This window comes from Rattus norvegicus, chromosome 13, assembly GCF_021556685.1.
Source record: "Rattus norvegicus strain SHRSP/BbbUtx chromosome 13, alternate assembly SHRSP_T2T, whole genome shotgun sequence".
Lineage (NCBI taxonomy): Eukaryota > Metazoa > Chordata > Mammalia > Rodentia > Muridae > Rattus > Rattus norvegicus.
This window is the reverse complement of record NC_141546.1, coordinates 41,418,300-41,441,683: the sequence shown is the minus strand read 5'-3', so window position 1 is coordinate 41,441,683 and position 23,384 is coordinate 41,418,300. Positions and strand designations below refer to the sequence as shown.

Here is a 23,384-nt window from a genome sequence, read left to right as displayed (position 1 = left end):
GCTTACAATCAGCACGCAGTCAGTGCCATTTTGTAAGAGCCTTTAAGAGTCTGTGTGGTAGGTGTGTGTAGTTGTGTGTGCACATGTACGTGGAGGCCAGAATCAGCCTCAGGCGCTGATTCTCAGATCTTATCTACCTTCTGTTTTTGAGACAGAGTCTCTTAGTAGCCAAGAGTTCCCCAAGTAGGCTGGGATCTACCTGCCTCTGCCTCCCCAATGCTGGGATTACAAAGGTGCTTCAACATTCAACTCCTGTCTACATTTGTCTGAAACTTGGGTCTTCTTGTTTGTAGAGAAAGTACTTAATGACTGAGCTGTGTTCCCAGTTCCATTCATTATTTTTCCCATTTATTTATTCATTTTTTTTTGGGAGGGCAGGGATGGTGTGTATGGAGGTCAAAGGACAAGCTGAGGAAGCTGGCTTTCTCCTTTCAGGGATCAAACTCAGCTTGTGGCTTGTCAGAATGCGTCTTTACCCAATGAACTATCATTTTGGATAGTTCCTTTTGTTTCTTATCTCTATGAGTTTCTTCCCAGTTATCACAAGCTATTACTTGAGAAAAGGCTCTACCCCTGGGCCGTACTTTTCCTTGTGCTGGGTCCAGAATGGATGCAAATGACCTCAGCCTGGTGAGTGGCTGTCCTCAAGGGATTCCTTCCTCTACCTTCTCCTTGGATGCCTATATGCTTCTCGTAAGCCTAGTGTCTGAAGGACCATGGCCAAGGTTCTTGTGATTGACTTATCTAAGGGCAAGAAGCTAGAGAGGCTCTTCATTTTATGCGGCTCTGTTTTGTTTAGAACTGGAATCAAGAACTGTGATGGGGCCTGATGGTTAAGTGTGCACTGCTCTTGCAGAGGGTTTGAATTGGTTTCTAAAGCCCATTGTCTTGGTCAGGGTAACTATTGGTATGATGAAACACCATGACCAAAAGCAAGATGGGAAGGAAAAGGTTTATTTGGTTTACACTTCCAAGTCACAGGTCATCATCAAAGGAAGACAGGACAGGAACTCAAACAGGGCAACAAGCTGGAGGCAGGAGCTGATGCAGAGGCCATGGAGGGGTGCTGCTTACTGGTTTGCTCATCAAGGCTTGCTCAGCCTGCTTCCTTATAGCATCTAGGACCACCAGCCCAGGATGGCATCATTTACAATTTCTTAATTGAGGTTCCCTCCTCTCAGATATCTATACCCTGTGTCGAGTTGACATAAAACTAGCCAGCACAACCTTATTAGGTGGTTCATAGCTACCTTAACTGGAGTTCCAGGGGATCAAATATTCTCTTCTGGCTTCCTAGGCCCCTGGGGCTTCATGTGTACACCCCCATACATAAATATATGCACTTACATATAATTTGAACAGTAATAAGGTAAATTTTTTTAAAAGAGCTATGACAATATTAGACTTCAACAGATCCAACAAAATCAATTCCTATTATCTCAATATATATGCTTGGGTTGACATAGGTGGCTGTCGATTCACCTCATTTATCTCTGTTATCTGGTGAGGAAGAAGTACGGTCGCAGGGTTAACCTACTTACAAAAAAAAAAGCATTCTTTTCAAGAATTTCAGTCTATTCTCTAATTATAATGGTCTTTGGTGGTTCATTAAAACCCTGCATTAAAAGCAGTTAATCCCTACTATGAAATCAAATGGAATTTCTCCAAATGACTCCAGTTCCCAATTCTGCCTGCATTTCAATGAAGCCAGAGTCGACCCAATTAGCAAGCCAGATAATTACATCGTCCTTTGGATGGGACTCTATCTCCGACTCAGAGGTCACCCAGGCTTCTTTCCTCTTTCCAGATTTATTTCTGGCTGTTTAAAGCAGTGTTTCCACTGTTTTGAAATATTGCAATCATCACTGCAGAATTCCAGGGTGTTTCTGGGAGTGTGGGCTAAGTACGGTGTGGCTGCTCTTTGATAGCTTGTAGTCACTGTACCGTAAGAGCTCCAAAGAACACAGCTAATAATTATACAAGGCAGGGTAGGTATGTGGCTCAGGGGACACAGTACTTGTTTGCCGAGTATGCAGGAAGCCCTGTGTTTCATCTCCAGTCCTGCATATATGTAGTATGGTAGTGAAATATTGCCATCTCAGCACCCAGGAAGTGGAGGCAGGAGGATCATATGTTCAAGGTCATCCTTAGGTACATAGAAAGATGGAGACCAGCCTGTGTTACATGAGGCTCAACCTGAAGCTCACCAGTTTGATTAGACGAACTGGGCGGTGAGCCCTCCCTCTCTGCCTTTCCAGTGTTGGGATTGCAGGTGTATTCTGCCTTGCATGGGCATCGGGGATCTGAACTCAGATCCTTAGGCTTGTACAGTGAGCTCTTTAACAACTGACCCATCTCCCAAACTCCCTAGTCTACAGTTGAAGAAGACCCTGCCCCCTGCTGTTATATATTGAGAATGGATTAGGGGTGTGTGTGTGTGTGTGTGTGTGTGTGTGTGTGTGTGTGTGTGTGGTGTGTGATAGAGAGAGGGAGGGGGAAGGCCTGAAGGGAAGTGACATGCTATTGGTTGGAGCTGAATGTGTGTGCTTTCAGCTCTAACTCAGAGGTCTAGATAAGAAGCCGTCTACACTCCAGTGACATGGGTTTTCTTTGCTTGTTGCCATCAGAATATGGCTGTAGCAGGACAGGCCCAGGGTTCTGAAGCAGAAAATGACCTGAGTGACTCCTATGGAGAGGTACTCACTCAGAAGAGCTGTAAGGCTATGGCTGATTTGGCCACCAGGGAAGTAAGTGGCCAGGAATAGCGGTTTATCTGCTATGCTAATGTTAGCCTGGGCTCCTGCTAGCTGCTCACTCCCGTTACACAGCTCGATTGTCCGTGTGAGCTTCAGAACACTGCTTTGTACACGGAAGAAGGGGGAGCATGCCCATAAACTGTCATCAATGCTAGAAATGGGTCGAAGAGCCTAGCATGTGCCGAGAATTTAACCCAGGGCATTTACCACTGAGCTACCTACACCCCTCACTGGCCAAAGCCAGCTTGCCACAGACCTCGATATTACTAGGAGGAGAGAACTGTCTCCCTCAAACTTCTTGGCGGCTGCATCTGTGAGACATTCTCTTAGCTGCTATCATGCAGGAAGACCCACCCCACTGTAGGCGGTGCCATCTCTAGGTATGTAGACACGAGCTGTAGGAGAAAGGTAACGGAGCAAGGCAGAGGAAGCAAGCCAGAGAGTAAGCCGCATTCCTCAACGGTCTCTACTCCACATCTGCCTTGGCTTCCCTCAGTTGCAGACTGTGACCCAGGCGTCAAATAAATCCTTTCCTCCTTCAGGTTGTTTTTGGCCAGTGTTTTATCACAACAAGAGAAACCAAACTAGAACAATGTATTAGTCATTTCACTGAAGCCTAGAAAAGGAGCCAGCTAGATGCCAGTCTTTGCACGCGGAGTTTCTTCTTCAGAGCGAGCTGAATTTTACTGACGTAAATGCTTCACTTCTCCACAAACAAGTTATTCACCGCCATAATGAAGAGCCCCAAAATGAGTTCTGGAGAAATAGCTCAGGCAGTGAAATGTTTTCCTTGGAAGCATGGCGACCTGAGTTGACCACCCAGAAACCTAAAAAGCTGGACACGGTGACGCCCACCCTGTAAGCACGTCAGTCCTGGGAAGGTGGAGACAGACAGCCTGCCTAGTGGAATTGGTGCGAGACTCTGTCTTAAAAGTTGAGGCGGAAAGGTTAAGGAATGACAGCTGAGGTTGTTTTCTGGCCCTCACACGTATGTGCATGCATTCCCTATGTACCCATGCACAGAGAGGCGGAGATAGGGGAGGGAAGAGAAGAGGAGAGGGGAGAGGAGAGGGAGGGAAGGAGATGGAAAGGCTGGGTAAATGCATTCTCTGAGAGAGACTGGGTTTGCCCAGGACATCATAGAGTTCAGAGGGGAGCAAAGTGGTGCAGGGAAGGCCAGGCAGTAAATACTGTTTCCTCTGTAGGTCAGTTCGCCTTCGCTACAATTACTCAATGCTAACATTTTAGTACAAAAGCGTTCACGGACAAAGAGTAGGCATGGCTGTTTTCCAATAACATGTTATTTACAAAAATAGATAACAGGCCAGACTCTGCGTGGGCAAGGGGGCACCGACTGTTGACACAGTTTACAAACGGGCAGCTGAGTATCTCGCAGGCTGCCTGTATTTACCAGATGCTCACAGGCCTGGCCATCCTCACACTGGGAACCAGTTCTCGCCATGGGATTTTTAACTGGCCCAATAATAACATCAACAACAGCAGCATTTGGTTACGCTGTGAGCTGCACTGCACGGCTTATGTTTTGTTAGTTCATGTGACCATCACAGAAACCTACTGAGGAGTCCTGTGGAAAACATGAGCCGAGGGCTGGACATGTGGTCTGAATTCCTGTACGAGGGAGACTGAGGCAGGAGGTCAGCCTGGATAATACGGAGAGACCCTGTTTCAAAATAACAAGGCTGGTCACAGTGCTCTCAGGAGGTCCTTACCTCAACATTGATAACCCCAGCAATGTGGGAGGCAGAGGAAGGAGGATTGCTAAAGAGTTTGAGGTCAGCCTGGTCTATATACTAAATATTACCAGACTGACTTAGGCCATGCAGTGTCTAGTCAGAAGGCAGAAATTATGAACAGGAAGTAGAGCAAGGCTACAAATCCTCAAGGCCCTCCCCCACTTATCTACTTCCTCTAGGGAGGCCCCACCTCCTAAAGGTGCCAAAATTTCCCAAAATAGGAACACCAGCTTGGTATCAATACAACATATGAGCCCACATGGGGGAAACTCACAACATACTCTCTCTCCCTACACAGAGGTCAAGAGTCATTTCCTGCAGTTCTGAGTTTAGACCACCACATGATGCTGGGGTGAATTCTCCCACCCCCACCATCACCATCTCCCAGCATGACGTTGGCACCGAGTATTTTGGATATCAAAACTTTTAGTTAGGAATATTTAACCTGTGATAGCACATAAAGAATGACCCTTTATTTTATGACTGCAGGGATCCCCTGTCTTGAGATCACTGCCAATGTATGGCAGACAAGTATGCTGGGGAGCCTTCCTAAGCCCTGTAGGATGCTTACAATACCCTTAACCCGCACCCATTGGACAGTATATATCATCCAGACAAGACAATCAAAATTTTCTGGAGACCCTGCCTGGGTGCTTTCCCTCTGGAAGGGGAGGCAGTGACATTGTCTTTAGTTGAGAACTATTATACTACAGAGTGCAGAATTCAGCTGTCTCTAATAAAGAGCATAATCTGGGAATAAATCAGTGTCTATAATAGCCAAATGGGACCACAAGATGGCTTAGTCCATGAACACACATGCCACTAAGCCTGATAACCTGAGTTTGATCTCGAGAACCCAGAACTTCTGTGGTAGGAGAGAACTGACTGATTCTGAAGATGCTCCTGACTTCCACATGCATGCATGCGCCATTCACTCACCCAGACCCATGCATGCATCATTCACACACACCCATGCATGCATCATTCTCTCACATACCCATGCATGCATCATTCACTCACACACATGCATGTGCCATTCTCTCACATACATCCATGCACGTGTCATTCACTCACACACACCCATGCATGCATCATTCACTTACATATCCATCCACGCATGCATCATTCTCTCACACACACCCCATGCATACATCATTCACTCACACACATGCATACACACATCCTTCACTCACATACAAAGAAATGAATACACATGGAAAAAACTGGCCCAGCTTCCTTGCTCTCTTGCAGACCTGAAGGGTGGGCAACACCTGGTTTTCTGAACACTATATCAGAAAAATGACTAGACCTCCTAGCTGGGCATGCCTCAGATGCCCACGAGTGTCAGTTTCTAACTTCCTTCATGGGGGATACAAAGCATGAGATCACAGCTCTTTGATTATCCCAAGAAGGGTTTTACTGGACATTTAGAAGAAGTATGTTTGAAAGTCATGGGGATGTCTGTCTTTCAAGATTATAAGATTGGCTCTCCAAGGCTGATACATTATATATAAAGAGATTGGGAACCTTCTAAATCATGCTCCACGGGGGTTTTTTAAGGTATGTTTCATCCTGAACTTGCTGAGTCAGCTGGACTGGGTGACCAGTGCCCCTAGGGATCCTGCCTTTACATCCACCCAGCACTGCTGGAGTTGCAAGCATGGGCCACCGTCCCAGCTCTTTCTATGATGTGAGGGATCTGAGTTTAAGTCTTCACACTTGTTCAAAGAGCGCATTACCTACTGAACCTTCTCCCTAGCCTACATCTCACATCTAACATGCTGAGAAGTAAAAGGTCTGGAGTAGAGTTGCTGTAAGGAGAGACAAGCAACCCGAGCCTCAGTTAGCATGCCAGCACGCTAGGGCAACCGGACCCCTGAACGCCTCTGTTTGTGTCTAGTGGGCATAAGCCCTGGGCATTTGGCTTGATTACTCCCCGGATCAAAGCAAAATTAAATTACCCCACAAGCTTCCTTTCAGAGAGCTCGACACGCAGGCGGGCTGACTCACCTTCCAGAAACTATCCACTTTGCCATACACAAGGGACTGGTTCTGCCTTTTGATCTCGTTAATGTGGTGGATGTCGCTGGAGTTCAGGTGCTGCTCGACCACGAAGCCCAGAAAGCTGTTGTCTGGGGTATGAGCTGATGTGGAAAGCAAAAGACAGGGCCGTGAGTGGTTACCGGGCACAGAGCAGCAGAGGCATTACAAACAGCACAGGCCAGCGCTGACCCACTGGCGCGTTTGCATATCATTTGGTTCCGCCTCATCCAGGAGCTCATGGTCTAAGCTGATCCCAGCTGTGTTTACCATCTCATCTGGGTAAATAAAAACCAAGCAGTGTAATCTACAATCTCACCTCCACAGTGGCTTACTCTCTGACAAAAGATGAACAGGGGCTGGGGTGGGGCTGTGTGTGACTGAACTGGGCAGGGGGGGGTTGTTGGGGGTGGGAGGTGGGGAGGAGCCAGTACAGCCCAATCTCTTTGTTCCAGGTTCACTGAGTGCTGGGGTCAAGCCCTGTGAGTGTGATCAGGTTGTGATGGCTCAGTGGGGGGAGAGGAGGAAGGCACTTGACACACAAGTGTGGGCACCTGAGTTTTAGTGTACTGTGTGCTGAGAAGAAGCTGGGTGTGGTGGTGCGCATCTGTAATCCTAGCACTGGTGGGGAGTTGGGTGGATCCCAGTGTCTCTCTGGCCAACCAGGCTAGCAGAGAAAAGATAAACTCAAGGTTCACTGAGAAACCTTGCAGATAGATAGATAGATAGATAGATAGATAGATAGATAGATAGATAGATAGATAGAGATAGATAGATGATAGACAGACAGACAGGTAGGTAGATAGAGATGGATAGATAGGTAAGTAGATAGATAGAAGATAGATAGACAGATAGGTAGGTAGATAGATAGACAGACAGATACATAGAAAGATAGATAGAAGATAGATAGATAGAGATAGAGATAGAGATAGATAGATAGATAGATAGATAGATAGATAGATAGATAGATAGATGATAGACAGACAGACAGGTAGGTAGATAGAGATGGATAGATAGGTAGATAGGTAGGTAGATAGAAGATAGACAATAGGTAGGTAGATAGACAGATAGACAGACAGATACATAGAAAGATAGAAGATAGATAGATAGATAGATAGATAGATAGATAGATAGATAGAAAAACTAAGAAGGATGTGATTGAAAACAATAACCATCGACCTTTGGCCTATACACACATGCACACAGGAGATGCACAGCCATGGTCTACACTACTATAGTCAAGTATGGATTGTATAAGCAATGGCTGTCTCATGGGATTCATGGCTCGATGACATCTTAGCCATCTTGGCTTGGTAAGTACAGGCTAGGCTGTCTACACAACAGCCACACATTGCATTTTGGTGCGGGGTTGCATTATGGAGCCCTGGCTGTACTGGAACTCGATCTGTAGACCGGGCTGGCCTTGAACTCACGGATCTGCCTGCCTCTGCTTCCAGAGTGCTGGGATTAAAAGCATGAGCCACCACCACCTAGCAACAGGAACAGATCTCCTTAAGCAACTGCAACCAACAGCCAGGCATGATTGCCTTTGGGGTTACATTGGGCAGATGTGTGGACTGAAGACCAAGCAAATACCGAGAGTCTCTGGGGTATAAGCTTCTCTAAAAGCCAAATCCTTCAAAGCTGGGATGTGTATAGGGCAGAATATTCTAGAAGAAAAGGATTTTCCTTCTGGCCTACCCTACCTATAGGCTCTACATCTTTACCATATACCCGAGTGGGAAGCTATACCACAGCAGCCGAGAACAATTGTAGTTTGTGACTCTATGTTTTGAAATTTGTGTGTGTGTGTGTGTGTGTGTGTGTGTGCAGGTAAGAGGACACCTCTACTTTGTTTTGAGACAGGACTCCTCACTAGGGCCCACACCAGGTTCACTGACTAGGCAGATGTGTAGCAGTGAACCCAGTTAGCTTCCTCTCTCTGCCTCCCTAGTGCTGGGCTTCAAGTGTGTGTCATCATGCCTGGCTTCCTACTATGTGGGTTCTGGGAATTCAGGTTTGCCTGTGGCTCTCACTTTAACAACGGGAGCCGTTGCCTCAGCCCTGTATAATTTTCAAGTATGTTTCACTGGGAGGGGGCTATCTGATTGGAAGACAATTCTCTCTTGATTAAATAGTAACCTTCATCAACTCTGCCTCCCATCTTGTTCAGATAAATTTCAGCTCGCTGGGTGATGGCTCAGTGAAGGTCACACACAGCTGATAAGACAGGAAGCAACCCTTGTTTAGTCTGACTCAAACCGAACCTGCATAAATAACACAGAAGCAAACTCCCCCAGGAATTGAGGCCGTCCGTCCAGTGCAATCCACGTTCTGCAACTTCAGCCGTGACCGCCATTCACCTTTGGGTGCAAACTTCTCTTTTGCTTTGCTCTGGGTTTCTAAGAGCTAAGGAATGCTTTGCCATTTACAGTCAGTCCAGATCTCTCTCTCTCTCTCTCTCTCTCTCTCTCTCTCTCTCTCTCTCTCTCTCTGTATGTATGGTGGTGGAAGGGGGGTTGGGCATTCACACACAAGTGACATTATTTGTATGTGGGAGACAGGTCAGGTGTCTTCCTCAATCAATTTCCACCTTACTGGTTTTTTTCTAAACACTATTTATGTGTAGAGGTGTGTCCCTGCATGAGGCCAGAAGAGGGCATCAGACCCCCTAGAAATGGGGTTATAGGAAGTTGTGACTTGCCTGACATGGGTGCTAGAATTTGAAGAGCAGTGTTTGCTTTTAGTCACTGAGCTGCATCTTTAGCGTCCCTAAAGTTAACACTGAACTTGAGCTCGCTGGTTGGGCTAGCGGGTCTGCCCAGTGAGCTCCATTAATCTACCCGTCTCTACCTCCCATAGGCTGGGACGGTGAGTGACAGCTGCCACACCAGGCCTTTTTATGTGGGTGCTGAGGGTGTACTATAGTACTGAGAGCCACTCCCCTGCCTCCAGAGACCTTCTCAACCCATCGGAGGTGACCTGCTCAGAGTGAGACACCCTAGCTCTACTCTCATCCTTATGAGAGGAAGATGAAGAAGGGAGGCAGTGCTGCAAAGGCGCTCTGTGGGATGTGCAGGCTACGCAGATCCTACCCCTCACCAGCTCATCTCCAAGGCAGGGCCTAATGAGGGCCACAGGAGGAGGAGGTAACAGGGCCCTGACTGAGGAGCTGTGCTCAGTCAGCCAATCTGTTCTCCCATTTCTGTGTGTTTGAACAAGTGCCCAGAGGCAAGGACAATGGCTACATTAGTTGAAGGGGAAATTACTGAATAAATTCTATGGCCAACGAGAGACAAAGCAAGGGCTGGCTGCTCACCGTTTTCCTGCTAGTTTTCCTTTTTTCCTCCTTTTTGAGAAGCACAGAGGGGAGGGCACTAGAACTGGAAAGAACAGGGTGATGGGAAGACAGCCTGTGCATGTTAAGCACCCTTTCCTTTGTTGCTCTAGGGCTCTAGACTTTAAGATGATGGTTTTTAACTTGTATTTTCAGGAAACTGTTGGAGTGACTAACACTCCACTCTTGGCATATTTGTTCTGTGACTCAGTTTGTCTATGTCCCCATACAGGCACTTACAACACAATGACCATCTAAAGTGTTTTGTGGGTCTTGTTATGTGATGCGTTATCTAAAACATAATAAAAGCAAGATGATTAAAAATCCACAAAAGAAGAAAAAATACACACATGCAATTTTTTTATTTTTTGGTGCACGTGTCAAAGATTCTTTTAGCATTTAGCTTGGATGTAAGAGAGGGAGGGAAGAGTCTATTTTTTTTTTTTTTTTTCCTTTCTTGGAGGCAGGGTCTCCTCTAGCCCCCTCTATAGGCCACTCACTGTACAGCCAAGGATGACCTTGAACTTCTCCTCCTCCTGCTGCCATCTCTCCATCGCTAGAACTGAGACAACCACCACTACAGCTTATGTGTTCCTGGGGATGGACTCCAGAGACTCCCTACCTGCTAGGCAAACACAGTAACTAAGCCACACTCCCATCTATCCTTACTGCCATGGTGCAACTGTAGTTCGGTACTAAATCAAATTTGAGACTCCGTGAAAACACACACTACATCTAGAAGCCCCCAGAAATCTCATCCATATTTGAAAGTTTCAACTCCCAGTTTTACTGTGAGATAACTTGAGGAACAGCACCTTGCATGTTGGTGGCTGAGGGCATCACGCACCTACAGACGCAATGGTCAGAACATGTCTGACTCTTCTATGTCTCTGTAACGAAACTTGTCACCAGACCCTGGGTGTTTTTTTAAACATCCCCTGCCCCCCCGCCCCCCCCCACACACAAGAAGGTGGTTCTTCCGGGTGCTAGGCTCCTTGTGGTTGACCAAAAGGAGCTGTCCAGCAGCTGTATGCATCCAGGCAAGACACCAACTCTCAACACGAGTGTTCTTCACTCTGCTTATACAGAATCCATAGCCATAGGCCTGGCTGATACCAAACCCGACCTTCTTGGCTGCTGGACAAGAGGCTCCGTGGTTAAGAGCCCTTGCTGCTCTTGCAGAGGGCCTAAGCTTGGCCCCCGTGTGTGGCGGCTCCAAGGGGAATTCCATGCCTCTGACCTCTGCTGGTACCTGCACCTCACCACCAAATCACACATGCACACACACGGTTTTTTCACACTGACTTTCCATCTGGCTCTAACCTCAATCCCTCAATCCAAGCTTCTTTTTCTTTGTCTTCTTTTTTTTTTTTTTTTTTTTTTTTTTTGCTTTGCCCTATGCTGAGAACACAAGGTATTGGCTGTGGCTGGAGGGCATGAGGGTGAATATTTGCATTTCAAAGGAAATCAGTAAAATTTCACTGTAAATGAGACTCGGGGACCACTGCACTCTCCGTTATCAGTCCATCCCGGAAGAGAAACAGATGGGGCTTCTACAAAAACCACCCTGATCTCCGAGTTCTCTTTACTTTCCACGGTCTATTCCCAGCAAGCGTGATGGCAAATGCCGCCAAGTAGGCGGCAGCTGGGACCACCCAGGAGAGCAGCCTCTGGGCAAGTCTGTGAGGAAATTCCTAGATTGGGTAAGTTGAGGTGGGAAGCGCCGCCCTATGGGCTGGGGTCCTGGACTGCACAGAAAGGAGAAAGAGAGCTGAGAACCAGCCCCTCCTGCCTTCTTGAAAAATAAATTAAAACTTCACGGCATGGAAATTAACTTTGCTTTCAATCGTATCAATCTCCAAGGTCTGTCTTCCTCCTGGTAAATCTTAGACACCTCTAAGAATTTTGAATTATACTCACACTACCTGTTCCCGAAGGCAGAACCCTAAGAACCAGCTTGGGCAGGTTCCTCAGCCTTCATAGCCAGGAGGTCTGAGGGGTGTGAACTTGCCAGGATTCATCAAGTACCTCTTCCCTCTCTACCTTCAGAGCTCAGGTCAGATGGAGTTTTGCCAATACACGGGTTTCTTCCTCCTAAATACAAATGCTTTAATTGCTTTTCCTGTTATAACTGATGCATGTCCTCAGTGTAAAACTTTTTCTTTTTTGTAATAGAGAAAGATATAAAGAAGTTACTTATGATATTACCTGCTTAAAAATATCCACCATCGGTTGGCTTTCTTTACCCTCTAGGCCTATGGGTAGTCTTTAGCTTCAGACTAAAGTGGATCCTATTTACTCTGACACACACACACACACACACACACACACACACACACACACACACACCCCTTATTGTAGCTACACATGCACGTATGTGCAGATGTGTGTGTGTGTGTGTGTGTGTGTGTGTCTGTGTGTCTGTGTGTCTGTGTGTATACACATCAGAGAGTGATCCTGGCTGCCATTTCTCTAGCTGTACACTTAAAAGAAGTTCATATTTATGCACATGAGTGTTTGTTTCCATGTATGTATGCGCACCACATACATTTCTTGTGACTTTGGAAGCATGAGGAGAATGTTAGATTCCCTAGGACAGGAGTGGCAGGCAGTTTTGAGCTGCCATGTGGGTCTAGGCACACAGTCTAGTTCCTCTGCAACAGCAGGGCGTGCTCTCAGCAGCTGAGCCATGTCTCTGACCCTAAGTTGTCTTGTCATGCTTGTTTGCTTGTGGTGTTATTTTGGAGACAGGCTCCCTTAGCGTTCAGCCTGCGGGCTACCCTGACTGGTCAGTGAGTCCAGGGCCCTGTGCCTCTGCCTCTCTAGCACTGGGGTCACAAGGACACATCCCCTTGTGTGGCTTTTTAACAGAGGCTCTGGGAATTGACCTCTGACTCTTCTGCACTTAAAGCACTTAAAGGTTGAGCCATTTCACCAGCCCATAATGGACTTTAAGGCAGCCCAGAGAGGGTAGCTAGAATTTTCAAATTTGACCCAAATTTATGTTTTCAAATGGTGCTCACTGAGAAGAGGAGGCTGGGCAAGATCTAGGGAAACAGCAATACACAGTGGAGCCCAACTTTCGAGTGTCCGAGCTGTCCACAGAGGCACAACGGAGTGGGCTGATCAAGTGTCAAAAATCGCTGTAGGAGGGGATGACCCCAAGGAGAGAACCCCTCCTGTAGGCTGGCCCTCAGAGGGAAGAGTCTTGGGCGACTCTGACTTGCAGGTCTGTGTAGGAACAACAGTCCTGATTGTCCTCGGAGCAAAACCACACAGGAGCACCCAGCTTCAGAGAAAGCTGCCAGGTTGGCAGGGCAGAGGATCAGCCTACTTGTAAGGTTCCCATTGTTGCCAGGCTCAAGTTCCGACCCCTCACCATTCATCTCTTCTGATCATACTGTGGCTGTAAGAGCCCCACACCCTAGCAGAAACCCAGCGTGGAAACCAGTAATAATAGCTGTAACAATGGAACGGCGGCTAAGAGTCACTCTTCAAACCCTGAGAATAGAAGCTCTGTAGAAAGAAGTGGAAGACCTCTCATCTCACAGAGCATTCTTAGTCTGCAGATTGTTTTTTAAGTCAAGCTCTTGCATAGCCCAAGCTGATCGCACATGTCTTTGTAGGAAAGAATGGTCTTCTCTGACCCCTTTTCCTGCAGAGTGCTGGGATTCCTGGCGTGGACACCCGCACCAGGTTTATGAAGTGCTGTGGATAGAACCCAGGACCTCTGGTGGGATAGGCACTGCAGCAACAGAACCAGGCACAATTTTGAATGATTTCCTACTCTTCCCTGACTTGTTGCATGAGCCCAGTTCTGAAAAGATATTATCATTTGGCTTCATTTAAATCCACTCAGTAAATAAGGACTCCCACGTACTAAGTTTCATCAATGAACAGTCATCCCCAAGCTTCTAGCTATAACAGGAAGGAGAGAGAAACAAAAGAAAAAGGATGAAAAGTTAGAGAGGCAGTAAGGCAGAGAAGGGTATGGGGAGTGGGGCAAAGGATCTGCACTTCCAAAGGAGGTCACAGCAAATGCCACTAAAGGGTCAAGTAAGTTACAGGTATGAGAGAGCAGTAAAGTCAAGGACAAGGAAGAATGTTCCAGAAAACGGTAACAGCCACTGAATAGGTCCTGGGGCAGAAGTATATCTGGTACAGTTGAAAAAACATAAGGAAGACCAGAGGTAAGTAAGGAAGAGAGTCAGTAAGAGAGAAAACCAGGCTCCTCAGGGGCCTGAGCCTTCCAGGATGCTAGACTGGTTCACATCTAAGCCATTGCCTTGACAGACGGACAGACAGACAGAATAGCTCTGCACATCTGATCTTGCTTAGGGAACAAGGAAGAGCTCTAAGGCAGTGGTGGCAATGACATCACTGGGCTACTGAGAAGTCTGCAGGCAGAGGGCAGGCCAGAGCCAAGGCTTGCCAGAGGTGGGTGGGAGCAGTCTCTGCATTGATGCCATTGCTAAGCCACAGTCTCCGGGAAAAGACGGGGGCAGGGAATTCAATGAAACAAAGTGATTTTTTTAAAAGCCCTGGCCAACATCTTTACAGAAGCCAGACACAATTGTGAAAAGGTTTTATGAGCTAATTAGAGCTATCTGAATGAGAGTTAAGTCATCGATTTGGGGGGTTTTCTCTTCCTTCCTTAGATTGCTCTCTTAAATAACTTTTCTATTTCATTCTGTGTGGATAAATATTTTTCATCATTTGTAAAGGTATAAAACACCATGTTTGATGAAGAGAAGAGAAGAGAAGAGAAGAGAGAGGGAGAGAGAGAGGGGAGGGAGGGAGGGAGAGAAAGAGAAGAGAAGAGATCACCTTCAGGAGTTTGCAGCAAATGCATCTACAGTAGACCAAAGGCAGACATCAAAATGACTAGACAGAGTGATCTGGACACCTAGAGATGGGTGAGGCTGGTTCTCTTTATGAGACAAGAAGATAATCCTCAAAATTCAGAGCACACACAAAAAAATGCCATTTAAATAGATTCTTGACTAGCACTGGAAATACTGGTAGTGTTGAAGCGTAGAAAGCAATGTAATACATGAAGTAGAAAAATTGTGAGGGGCTCAGAAGATGCTTATGGATAAAGTCCTTAAACAGAGGAAGACCAGAGTGACATCCCAGGATGGAAACAGAAAATAGAGAGAGCACCCCCCCTTCCAGCCTCAATGAGGAAGGCAGAGAGCATTTGAGGAAGATGCCTGATGTCAATCTTAGGCTAGCTGGGTGGTGGCTCACACCTTTAATTCCAACATTTGGGGGGCAAAGGCAGGTGGATCTCTGAGCTTGAGGCTAGCCTGGTCTACAGAGTTCCACAACAGCCAGGCCTACACAGAGAAACCCTATCTTGAAAAACAAACAAATACAAAAATATGGACTCCACATGCTTGCCCACCCATAGACATGTGCAAGCACACATGTGAACACACACACATACACACACACACACACACACACACACACACACACACACCCCAAAACAAATATAGGGTGAGGGGTTGCCACAGAGCTGAAGGCTGGGAATGCTCTACTATCCAGTCAGGATGTGAGCCCACAGACAAGGGAGAGGGAAGGCACCCCGAGCTCTGAGGGTTAGAAGTCCATGCCAATAGCTTTCAAGAGACAGCAGGAAGGCTTGAGTGTGCAGTTTGGAAGGCAAACAAGCATAAAGACCTGAGTGGGAATCTGTGTCCAGGAGGCATGGCACACCCATCCTTCTTTCAACAAGCCATCACCTAGGGCTAGAGAAACAGCATGGTGAGCAGAGTGCTTGCTGTGGAGCCGTGGACCAGGAGGACCTGAGGTCAATTCCCGGCACCCAAAGGTGGGAGAATGTCAGGTGTGGTTGTCCATCCTTTAAATCCCAGAACTGGGGAGGTAGAGACAGGTGAATCCCTGGGGCTTGCTGGCCAGCTAGCCTAGCCAAACTTGATGAGTACCACGTCCATAGGAAACCCTTTCTCAAAAAGATAAAGGAGACACACTACATCTTCCAAGACAGTTGCTTTGAAGAAAGACTCAATTCTATGCCTCCAGGTTCACTCTACTTCTGGAGTCTCTCCTTTGGCTGGTGTAGCAGTATCAAACAGGCTCAGTGCACAAGAGTATCAATACATTCGCAACATTGGTGCACATTTACATGTTACTTATGTAAATGCTACTTAAACGAAACATCAATAAATGTGTCACATTAAAACAAATAATCAGAAAGGGATGGGGATAGAAATTTAGCTCAGTGGTAAAGTGTTTGCCTAGTTAATATAAGACCCTGGATTTGGTCCTCAGCTCTGGAAAGAAAAATACAAAAATTAAAAGGGATGAATGGGGATACGGCTGAGTTAGGCCCGCACTTGCCTAGTAATGCATGAAGCCCTGAGTTTCACTGCATGAACTGGGTATGGTGGCTTACGCCTCTACTACTAGTAGTCCTGAGGTAAAAACAGGAGGCTCAGGAGTTCAAGGTCATCCTTGGCTACACAGTGAGTTCAAAGCTAGCCTGGAACACATGAAAGCCTCTTTTTAAAAAAATAATTAAAAGAAAAAAAATGACACATTTTGGCACTTCTCTGTTCAAAGAAACAGTCTTCTTAGTGTAGATCATCAGACCAGCCATAGCTGCCCAAGAAGCTGGTCTTGTCACATCGGAAGAAAGGGACTCCCTTGACCATGGAGGTCACTCAGGGCAGGGTCTGGATAGCGAGGCACAGACATGGTTTTCTGTTGCAGCGTCCCCAGCCTCGGTGAGCCTCGAGATGATGGATGCCTCACAGGGCCTCATTTTCCAGCTTATTTCCATATTTCCTGTGCTGAAGAGAGCCCTGTCTGTGGAAAGTTCTCCATCACCTTGCTACCTGATGGGTTTCACCGTGGCTGACGATTACGGGATCTGCGTTCTCATTAAGAGCTTGAGGATGCTCATCCCCTAATCCTTCATTCTGCCTGAATTTGCAGTGCTGTTTCCCCATTATGAACAGTTTCTTATCATCAACCATTTGATTATCTTCAAATATAATTTGTGCTAGAAAGGCAGGAAGATCAAAGCCCAGCTCTTCCCCCTTTATTATTCAGAGGGATGAGATGGTATCCTAGCAACTTGCAAAGGTGACCCACTGCATCCTGCTTGGCATATCATCACATCATTCAGAACTCATCAACTGCTTTCCTCTCTTTTCCTTTTAAGACAGGGTCCCATGTGCCTCATGCTAATCTTGAACTTGACATGTAGCCAAATAACTGTGACCATTTCATCCTCCTGCCTCCACCTCCTGAGTGCTGGGGCTACAGGTACGCAGCACCTCACCCTGTTAATGTGGCACTGGGGGTGGAACCCAGAGCTTTGTGCATGCTGGGCAAGGCGAGAACTCTCCTGACAGCTGTAGGCCCAGCCCCACGGACTGTTTTTCCTTCATTTGACTTAACCCACTGTCGCCAGTGTTCTTTTGAGGCTGCTTGGGGACCCTCTGAACTCCTGTTACCACCCCTGTGGTCCTTCCTGGCTCCCCTGCTTTCCCTCTCTCACATCTGCAACCAGACTTACTCTAGGAGGAGGCTCTTTTATATGGAAAAAGAGGTTTGGGGAAACCTGGTCTGAAGGCTTGCATACTTATGACTCTCACCAGGGCGGCCTAACTGAAAACATTTGTGTGTGATGGTGTGTAGTGTATGGTGGTGGTGGTGGTGGTGGTAGTGGGGTATGTGTGTGTGTATGTGTGTGTGTGTGTGTGTGTGTGTATGTATGTGTGTGATATGACTTAAGATGCCATTCCTCAGATACTATCCACCTGGGTCGGGAGACAAGGCTGTCTTCATCAACCCGAGGCTGAGCTGACCGGCCAATAAGCCCCAAGGATGTGTCTTTCTCTGCTTCCCTCCTTCCCTCCCCCAGCGCTGGGATTACAGGCTGGTACCAACACGCCTGACTTTTTACTTGAGTGACTGGGATCAAACTTAGGTCCTCAGGCTTGCACGGCAAATGCTTTACCAACAGAGCCATCTCCCAGCCCAACATTTCGTCTTATGACCTCACTAATACCCTTTTCAGACTGGAGATCATCCGAGGTCTCCATGTCCACGCTGTAAATAGGCTCTCTCTTGTGTACAGATATCTTGGCTCCCTTACATTCCTCTAACAGTCTCAAATAACCATGTAAACATTCCCCACTGCGCTGTTTGCTCTCCGTGTTTCGGGTGGTTGGCAATGTTCTGCTCTGTGGGTTCTTTTCTTAAGAGGCATTCAACTGTGTCACCTTTCCCCACCCCAGTCTCTGCTGAATCCAGGAACTATATCCCTCTTCCAGGTTAAGAGAAAGCATTCTCTGTTTCTGGCTTTCGCTGCATGTTAAACAGAGAACGTCTTTCACTTGAAGGAAAGCTATCATCCACACAATCCCAGCAGGTTTGCACGGGGCTGAGTTCTTCAATTGGAGAAAACTCCATCTCCTCTCTGGGAAAAGGTGCACAGTCACTGCCATCGTGTCTCGGAAAGTGCACGTAAGCACAAGGCGCACCTCTGGGTCCGAACACAGCTCACTGCTTAGCTGATTGGCTGGCACTTCTCTCCATACTCTGGATTTCGTAGCAAAGTCAAACCCCAGGCAGACTCTAATCATGCCTTGCCGTGCTGACAGCCATCTGTTACCTGCTGCGCCAAATATTAGTTTGGTCCCTGAACTGTGCCCCTGGGACAGGTGGCAATAACAGGACAATACAACTCCAATAACGACAATGTCTATCATACACACAGCATGCTCACGCCAAGCTCTCTGGGCGCAAAAGAACATTTAAAAACAGGTAACACCCTTTCTCTCTTTCTCCGGCTCTCCTTGTCTCTCTGTCTCTGTCTGTCTCTCCAACTCTCTCTTTGTCAGACTTTGTGTGTGTGTGTGTGTGTGTGTGTGTGTGTGTGTGTAGGTGTACACATGGGTGCACATGCATGTAGAGGTCAGGGGATAATCTCAGGCATCATTCCTTAGGCACCATTTACTTTTTAAAGAGACCAAGTGGACTAGGCTGACTGGCCAGTGATCTTCCGGCATCCACCCATCTCTCCTCCGCCCAGAACTGGGATTACAGGCACACCAAGTCACACCTAGCCTTTCCCATGAGTCCTAGGGATCCACCTCAGGTCATCTCAAGCACTGGAGCATCTCCCCAGCCCATAAACATGGGCTGATTTTTTAAATTGCCACCTCACCAGCCTATAGAACCTTCTTAATTCCATTTTTTCACCAGACCTAATTCCCAAGGATTGGTCTAACATGCTCACTGAGACATTTAGGGGACCCAACAAAGGATCACCTCTAGGCATCTGCATAAGGCATGAGGGACAGCCATGAAAGGGAAGGACAGCTTAAGCACTTATAGGGCCTTGACTCAGCCAAGCAATTAAGACTGACATTTCAGAAATTGATTTCAGCATGGAAACATCTAGATGAAATCAGGATAACTTTGGAAAGAGAGAATTCGTTCTCTATCCTTAGCCTTCAAATCAATGGCTTCATTCACTAGCTCTTCCATTTCAAGAATAGAGCCTTTCCTCTTCGTGGGGTAGGGACTTAATCATAACTTATCTTTAGCACCACCACTGTCGAGCGTGGCACTTAGTCTTACAGTCAGTGGCTAATTAGAATAAGACCAAAGCAGGGAAATAGAGAGCAACCGGAGGGAACAGAGATGACAGGAAACAGTTGTCATGGAGACCTTTCAGAGCCCAGCAGCGGGGCCAGGGAGTACATGGGCCCAAACAAGAGTTGTTAACACCCATCCACCATGCCGGTGAACTGTCAGGAACTGAGCACACAGGGAAGTTGGCTCTGGAAGCAAGAAGCGTCTGTTGGACGCTGAAGACCCAACTTGATGACCACACCCCTCTTTGGTCTCTCAGGTCACCCCAGTTGTCTACTGGGTATTATAAGTACCCACGTTGCTGTTTTACAACCTACCTGCCTTTTTTTTTTTTTAAACTTTTGCTTGCTACATTCTCAATAAAGTCACTCGTCTGAAACTAAAGCTATCGCTACAGTAGGTGATTCTCTGGAACACAGAGAAAACGCCCTCACTGCACGAGCTTATTAAATGCCACACAAACGCCAGCAAGGGCGGCAAAATGGTCTGAGTCCAGTAGCTAGGTGGCCAGCAAAGCTTAAAATTGAGTTTAAAATAGTCCTAAGTCAGAAAAGGCATGCATGCATGTGGTATGCCTGTGTATTCCCGTGTTGGGGTATACGTATGCATCTGTGCATGTACGTGTGTATATTGTGCATGTAGAGGCAAGAGGTTTCAGTCATGTATCTCATTCAGTGGTTCTCTACTTGTATGCTGAGCCAGGCTCTCACTTGGACCAGAACTCACTGATTTGTCAACTCTAGCCAGGCAGTGCCATCTCCACCCAATGGGTGTGTGTGTGGGGGTAAGAGGGAGAGCAGGGCTGGAACTGCAGGCATACTACTATTCTTACTTGGCATTTCCATATTTTCTGGAGATCAGAACTGCAGTCTCAAGCTTACAGAGCAAGTCCCCGCTAAGTTGTCTCCCCAGCTCTGAGATTATTTTTTTCTTTTTCTTTTTAAAAATATTTATTTACTATATATAAGTATACTGTGGCTCTCTTCAGACACACCAGAAGAGGGCATCAGACCTCATTACAGATGGTTGTAAGCCACCATGTGGTTGCTGGGATTTGAACTCAGGACCTCTGGAAGAGCAGTCATCTCTCCAGTCCTATTTATTTTTTTTTCTTTTAAAAGCTTCCTGCTCAGCCAGGTGGTAGTGGCTCACACCTTTAATCCCAGAACTCGGGAGGCAGAGGCAGACCGAGCTCTGTGATTGTGAGGACAGCCTAGCCTGGTCTATGTATTGAGTTCCAGGACAGTCAAGGCTACACAGAGAAACCCTGTCTCCAAAAGAACAAAACAAACAAACAAAAAAACAAAAACCCGAAAAACCAAAAAAACAAAACAAAAACTTCATGCTCATATAATTAAGACGGAGCTGTGCGGACAGAGTGGGAGGACGTGGATTCCTCTTCAGGACGCAATGGCCCCTCAGCAGCGTGGATACGATGCTGGGACACGCTCATTTGAAGGTTGATCTGCAGGCTTCCCCCATGTTTCTTCTACTGGTAATTTGTATTGAACACTTTTCTCTAGGAATTTCTAAGTCTCCTCACAAAAAGCTCCCGTGGACTTTCAATTTCAATATCTGAAAAAAATTATTCCCAAGGAAAAATTCCAAAGGGCTCACACACACTTTTCCAGCTAAGGCTCCTGAGAACCTCGACCCCAGGTAGATGGTTGTCTGATTAACCTCTGCGCCTGTCGTCGGTAGCTTTCTGAAAGGCGGGGTCCACGCAGGAATACTCACGGAACATGGTGTAAAACTGTTGCGGGTTCAGATTCCACTTTCCCCAGGGGGTCTTGTGGCCTTTCGACTGGGCGTAACTTGCGTGATTGAACTCAGGTTCTGTTCCAAAGGAGTCCAGCACCCGGAGCATGCACCTGCAAGGAAAGCACCCAGCGTTAAACTACAACCCGGATGCTATAGTTCCAGAGACAGAAGCAGACGGACAAACACTTCAAAGTAAAAGTGCCGCTGGGAAGAAGCATACGTCTTATTTTCTTACTTGTTCATTTTGCATTGATTTTTATCATTCTAGGAGTTAAACGCAGCTCTACCTGCAAGCTAGCTAAACTCTCTACCTCTAAGCCACGTCCCTGACCAGGAGGCTTAAGCACCGCCAGCGCCATACCCACAAAGAAGGCCCCAGGCACCCAGGCAGACAGAACAGGCTAGCCGCTGAAGGTGGCCCCAAACACCAGTGGAATAAAGGACCATGGATGCTGGAGGGGGCCTGCAGGATTCATTGCAGTAAACTCAGCACCCAGGTAGGTCTGGGCACACAGTAGGCACCTAACGAACACGATGAAAGAAATGAAATGCCATTATCTCTATGGATCCTATTCTGCTTAGAGCATAGGGCATGCGGCAAGGCTATTAGCCGAGTCAGCCTTCCCATCCTACCTAGATCATTTGACTTTAGGCAGTGTCTGTGCCACAGCCTACTGGAGAGGCACTCCACACACTGGTGTGCTGGTGTCATTTGAAGGCGGGGCTTTGGGGATAATTAGGGACAGAGGTGGGCCCAAGATGCCACTAGCGGCTTTATGAGAAGATGACTAGAGACCCAGGCCAGAACTTTGCACAGTAGAATGTGGCCTTCCCTGGATGGGGGCCACTCGGTCTTGGGGTTTTTCAGCTTCCAACAGTGAGCAATAAATTCCATTTCACAATAAACGAGTCTGGCTCCAGGATTATGTTGTAGTAACACAAAACAGACTTCAATCTCATCTAGTAGGCGGCGGTGGCTTTTATACATCCAACTAGAACATACTAGAACTTGACTGCTAGATTGGTTAGACACTGAGGCAGTCCAAGAGTCTCATTGGTTCATTAAACCAAGCCAAACCTCACCCACCGGTTCTCAGTGTAGCTGTGATCTAAGAGATGGTTTTATACTCCTTGGTGTGCCTGGGTATGTGTTTGTTTGTGTATGTGCATATGTGCACAGGGGAGAACAAATGTGTGTGTGTGGGGGGGGGGTCAGGGGTCAATTTTAGGCTAACGTTCTCCAGGCACTATCTTCCTTGGCTTCGTTTAAGTCAAAGTCTTGCTGATCTGAAATTTGCCAAATAGGCTAGGCTGGCTAGCCAGGGAGCCTGGGGATCTTCCTGTCTCTAACCCATCCCCCACCCCACCATGGCTGGTGTTAAAAGCATGTATCACCACGTCCAGCTTTGTCACGTGGGCCCGGGGGCCAGAACTCAGGTTCTGAAACACTGGACAACACTTACTTCACTGACTGAACTCTCTCAAGGTTTCACATTCTCAAATGATTTTAAAAGGCACAGCAGAGGAAAATTCCATGAAGATCCCTCATATTTCCACAGTGGAAACGTTTTATTGGAACCTGGCCACATCCTGCTGTTGATACTCTAGTCTATAACTTGGTGACTGCCTTCAAGCTTTGATGGCACAGCGGAAAAGCTGCAGCACAGACTATACGGGGTTGCAAAGCACACACTAGTCACAAGCTGGTTTTCTACAAGAAAAGCATTCTGAGCACAGGTGGGAAAGCACAGCGGACGGCTGGGAGGAAGGAACTGGAGAACCAACATTATTGATTTGGGCTGGGCTGATTTAACCGAGGATTTCCAAACCATGTAGAGTTAAGTGTGTGAGGTTGGCCCATGGGGACAATTCTGTTTGCTCTTGTCCTCTAGTACTAGACTTCTGAGCAACTTCCACTAACTAAATAAAATTAAAGCCCACATTTAGGAGAGATGGTGGCAACACTTTTAAGGACTTTCTTCTTCCTTTTTTTTTTTTTTTTTTTTTTTTTTTGGTTCTTTTTTTCGGAGCTGGGGACCGAACCCAGGGCCTTGCGCTTCCTAGGTAAGCGCTCTACCACTGAGCTAAATCCCCAGCCCC

The 23,384-nt window shown here is 47.0% G+C and overlaps 1 protein-coding gene across 4 annotated transcripts in view; it reads right to left on the bottom strand.

Annotated features, from left to right (window-relative positions):
* The window catches only part of Mgat5 (alpha-1,6-mannosylglycoprotein 6-beta-N-acetylglucosaminyltransferase), a 288,591-nt gene that overhangs the window by 69,738 nt on the left and 195,469 nt on the right, over positions 1-23,384 (bottom strand). For all 4 annotated transcript variants that reach the window (XM_087581590.1, NM_023095.1, XM_087581591.1 and 1 more), the window contains 2 exon segments: positions 21,261-21,394; positions 6,521-6,654 (listed from right to left, as the gene is read on the bottom strand). In XM_087581590.1, the coding sequence (XP_087437716.1) occupies positions 6,521-6,654; positions 21,261-21,394 (268 nt within the window).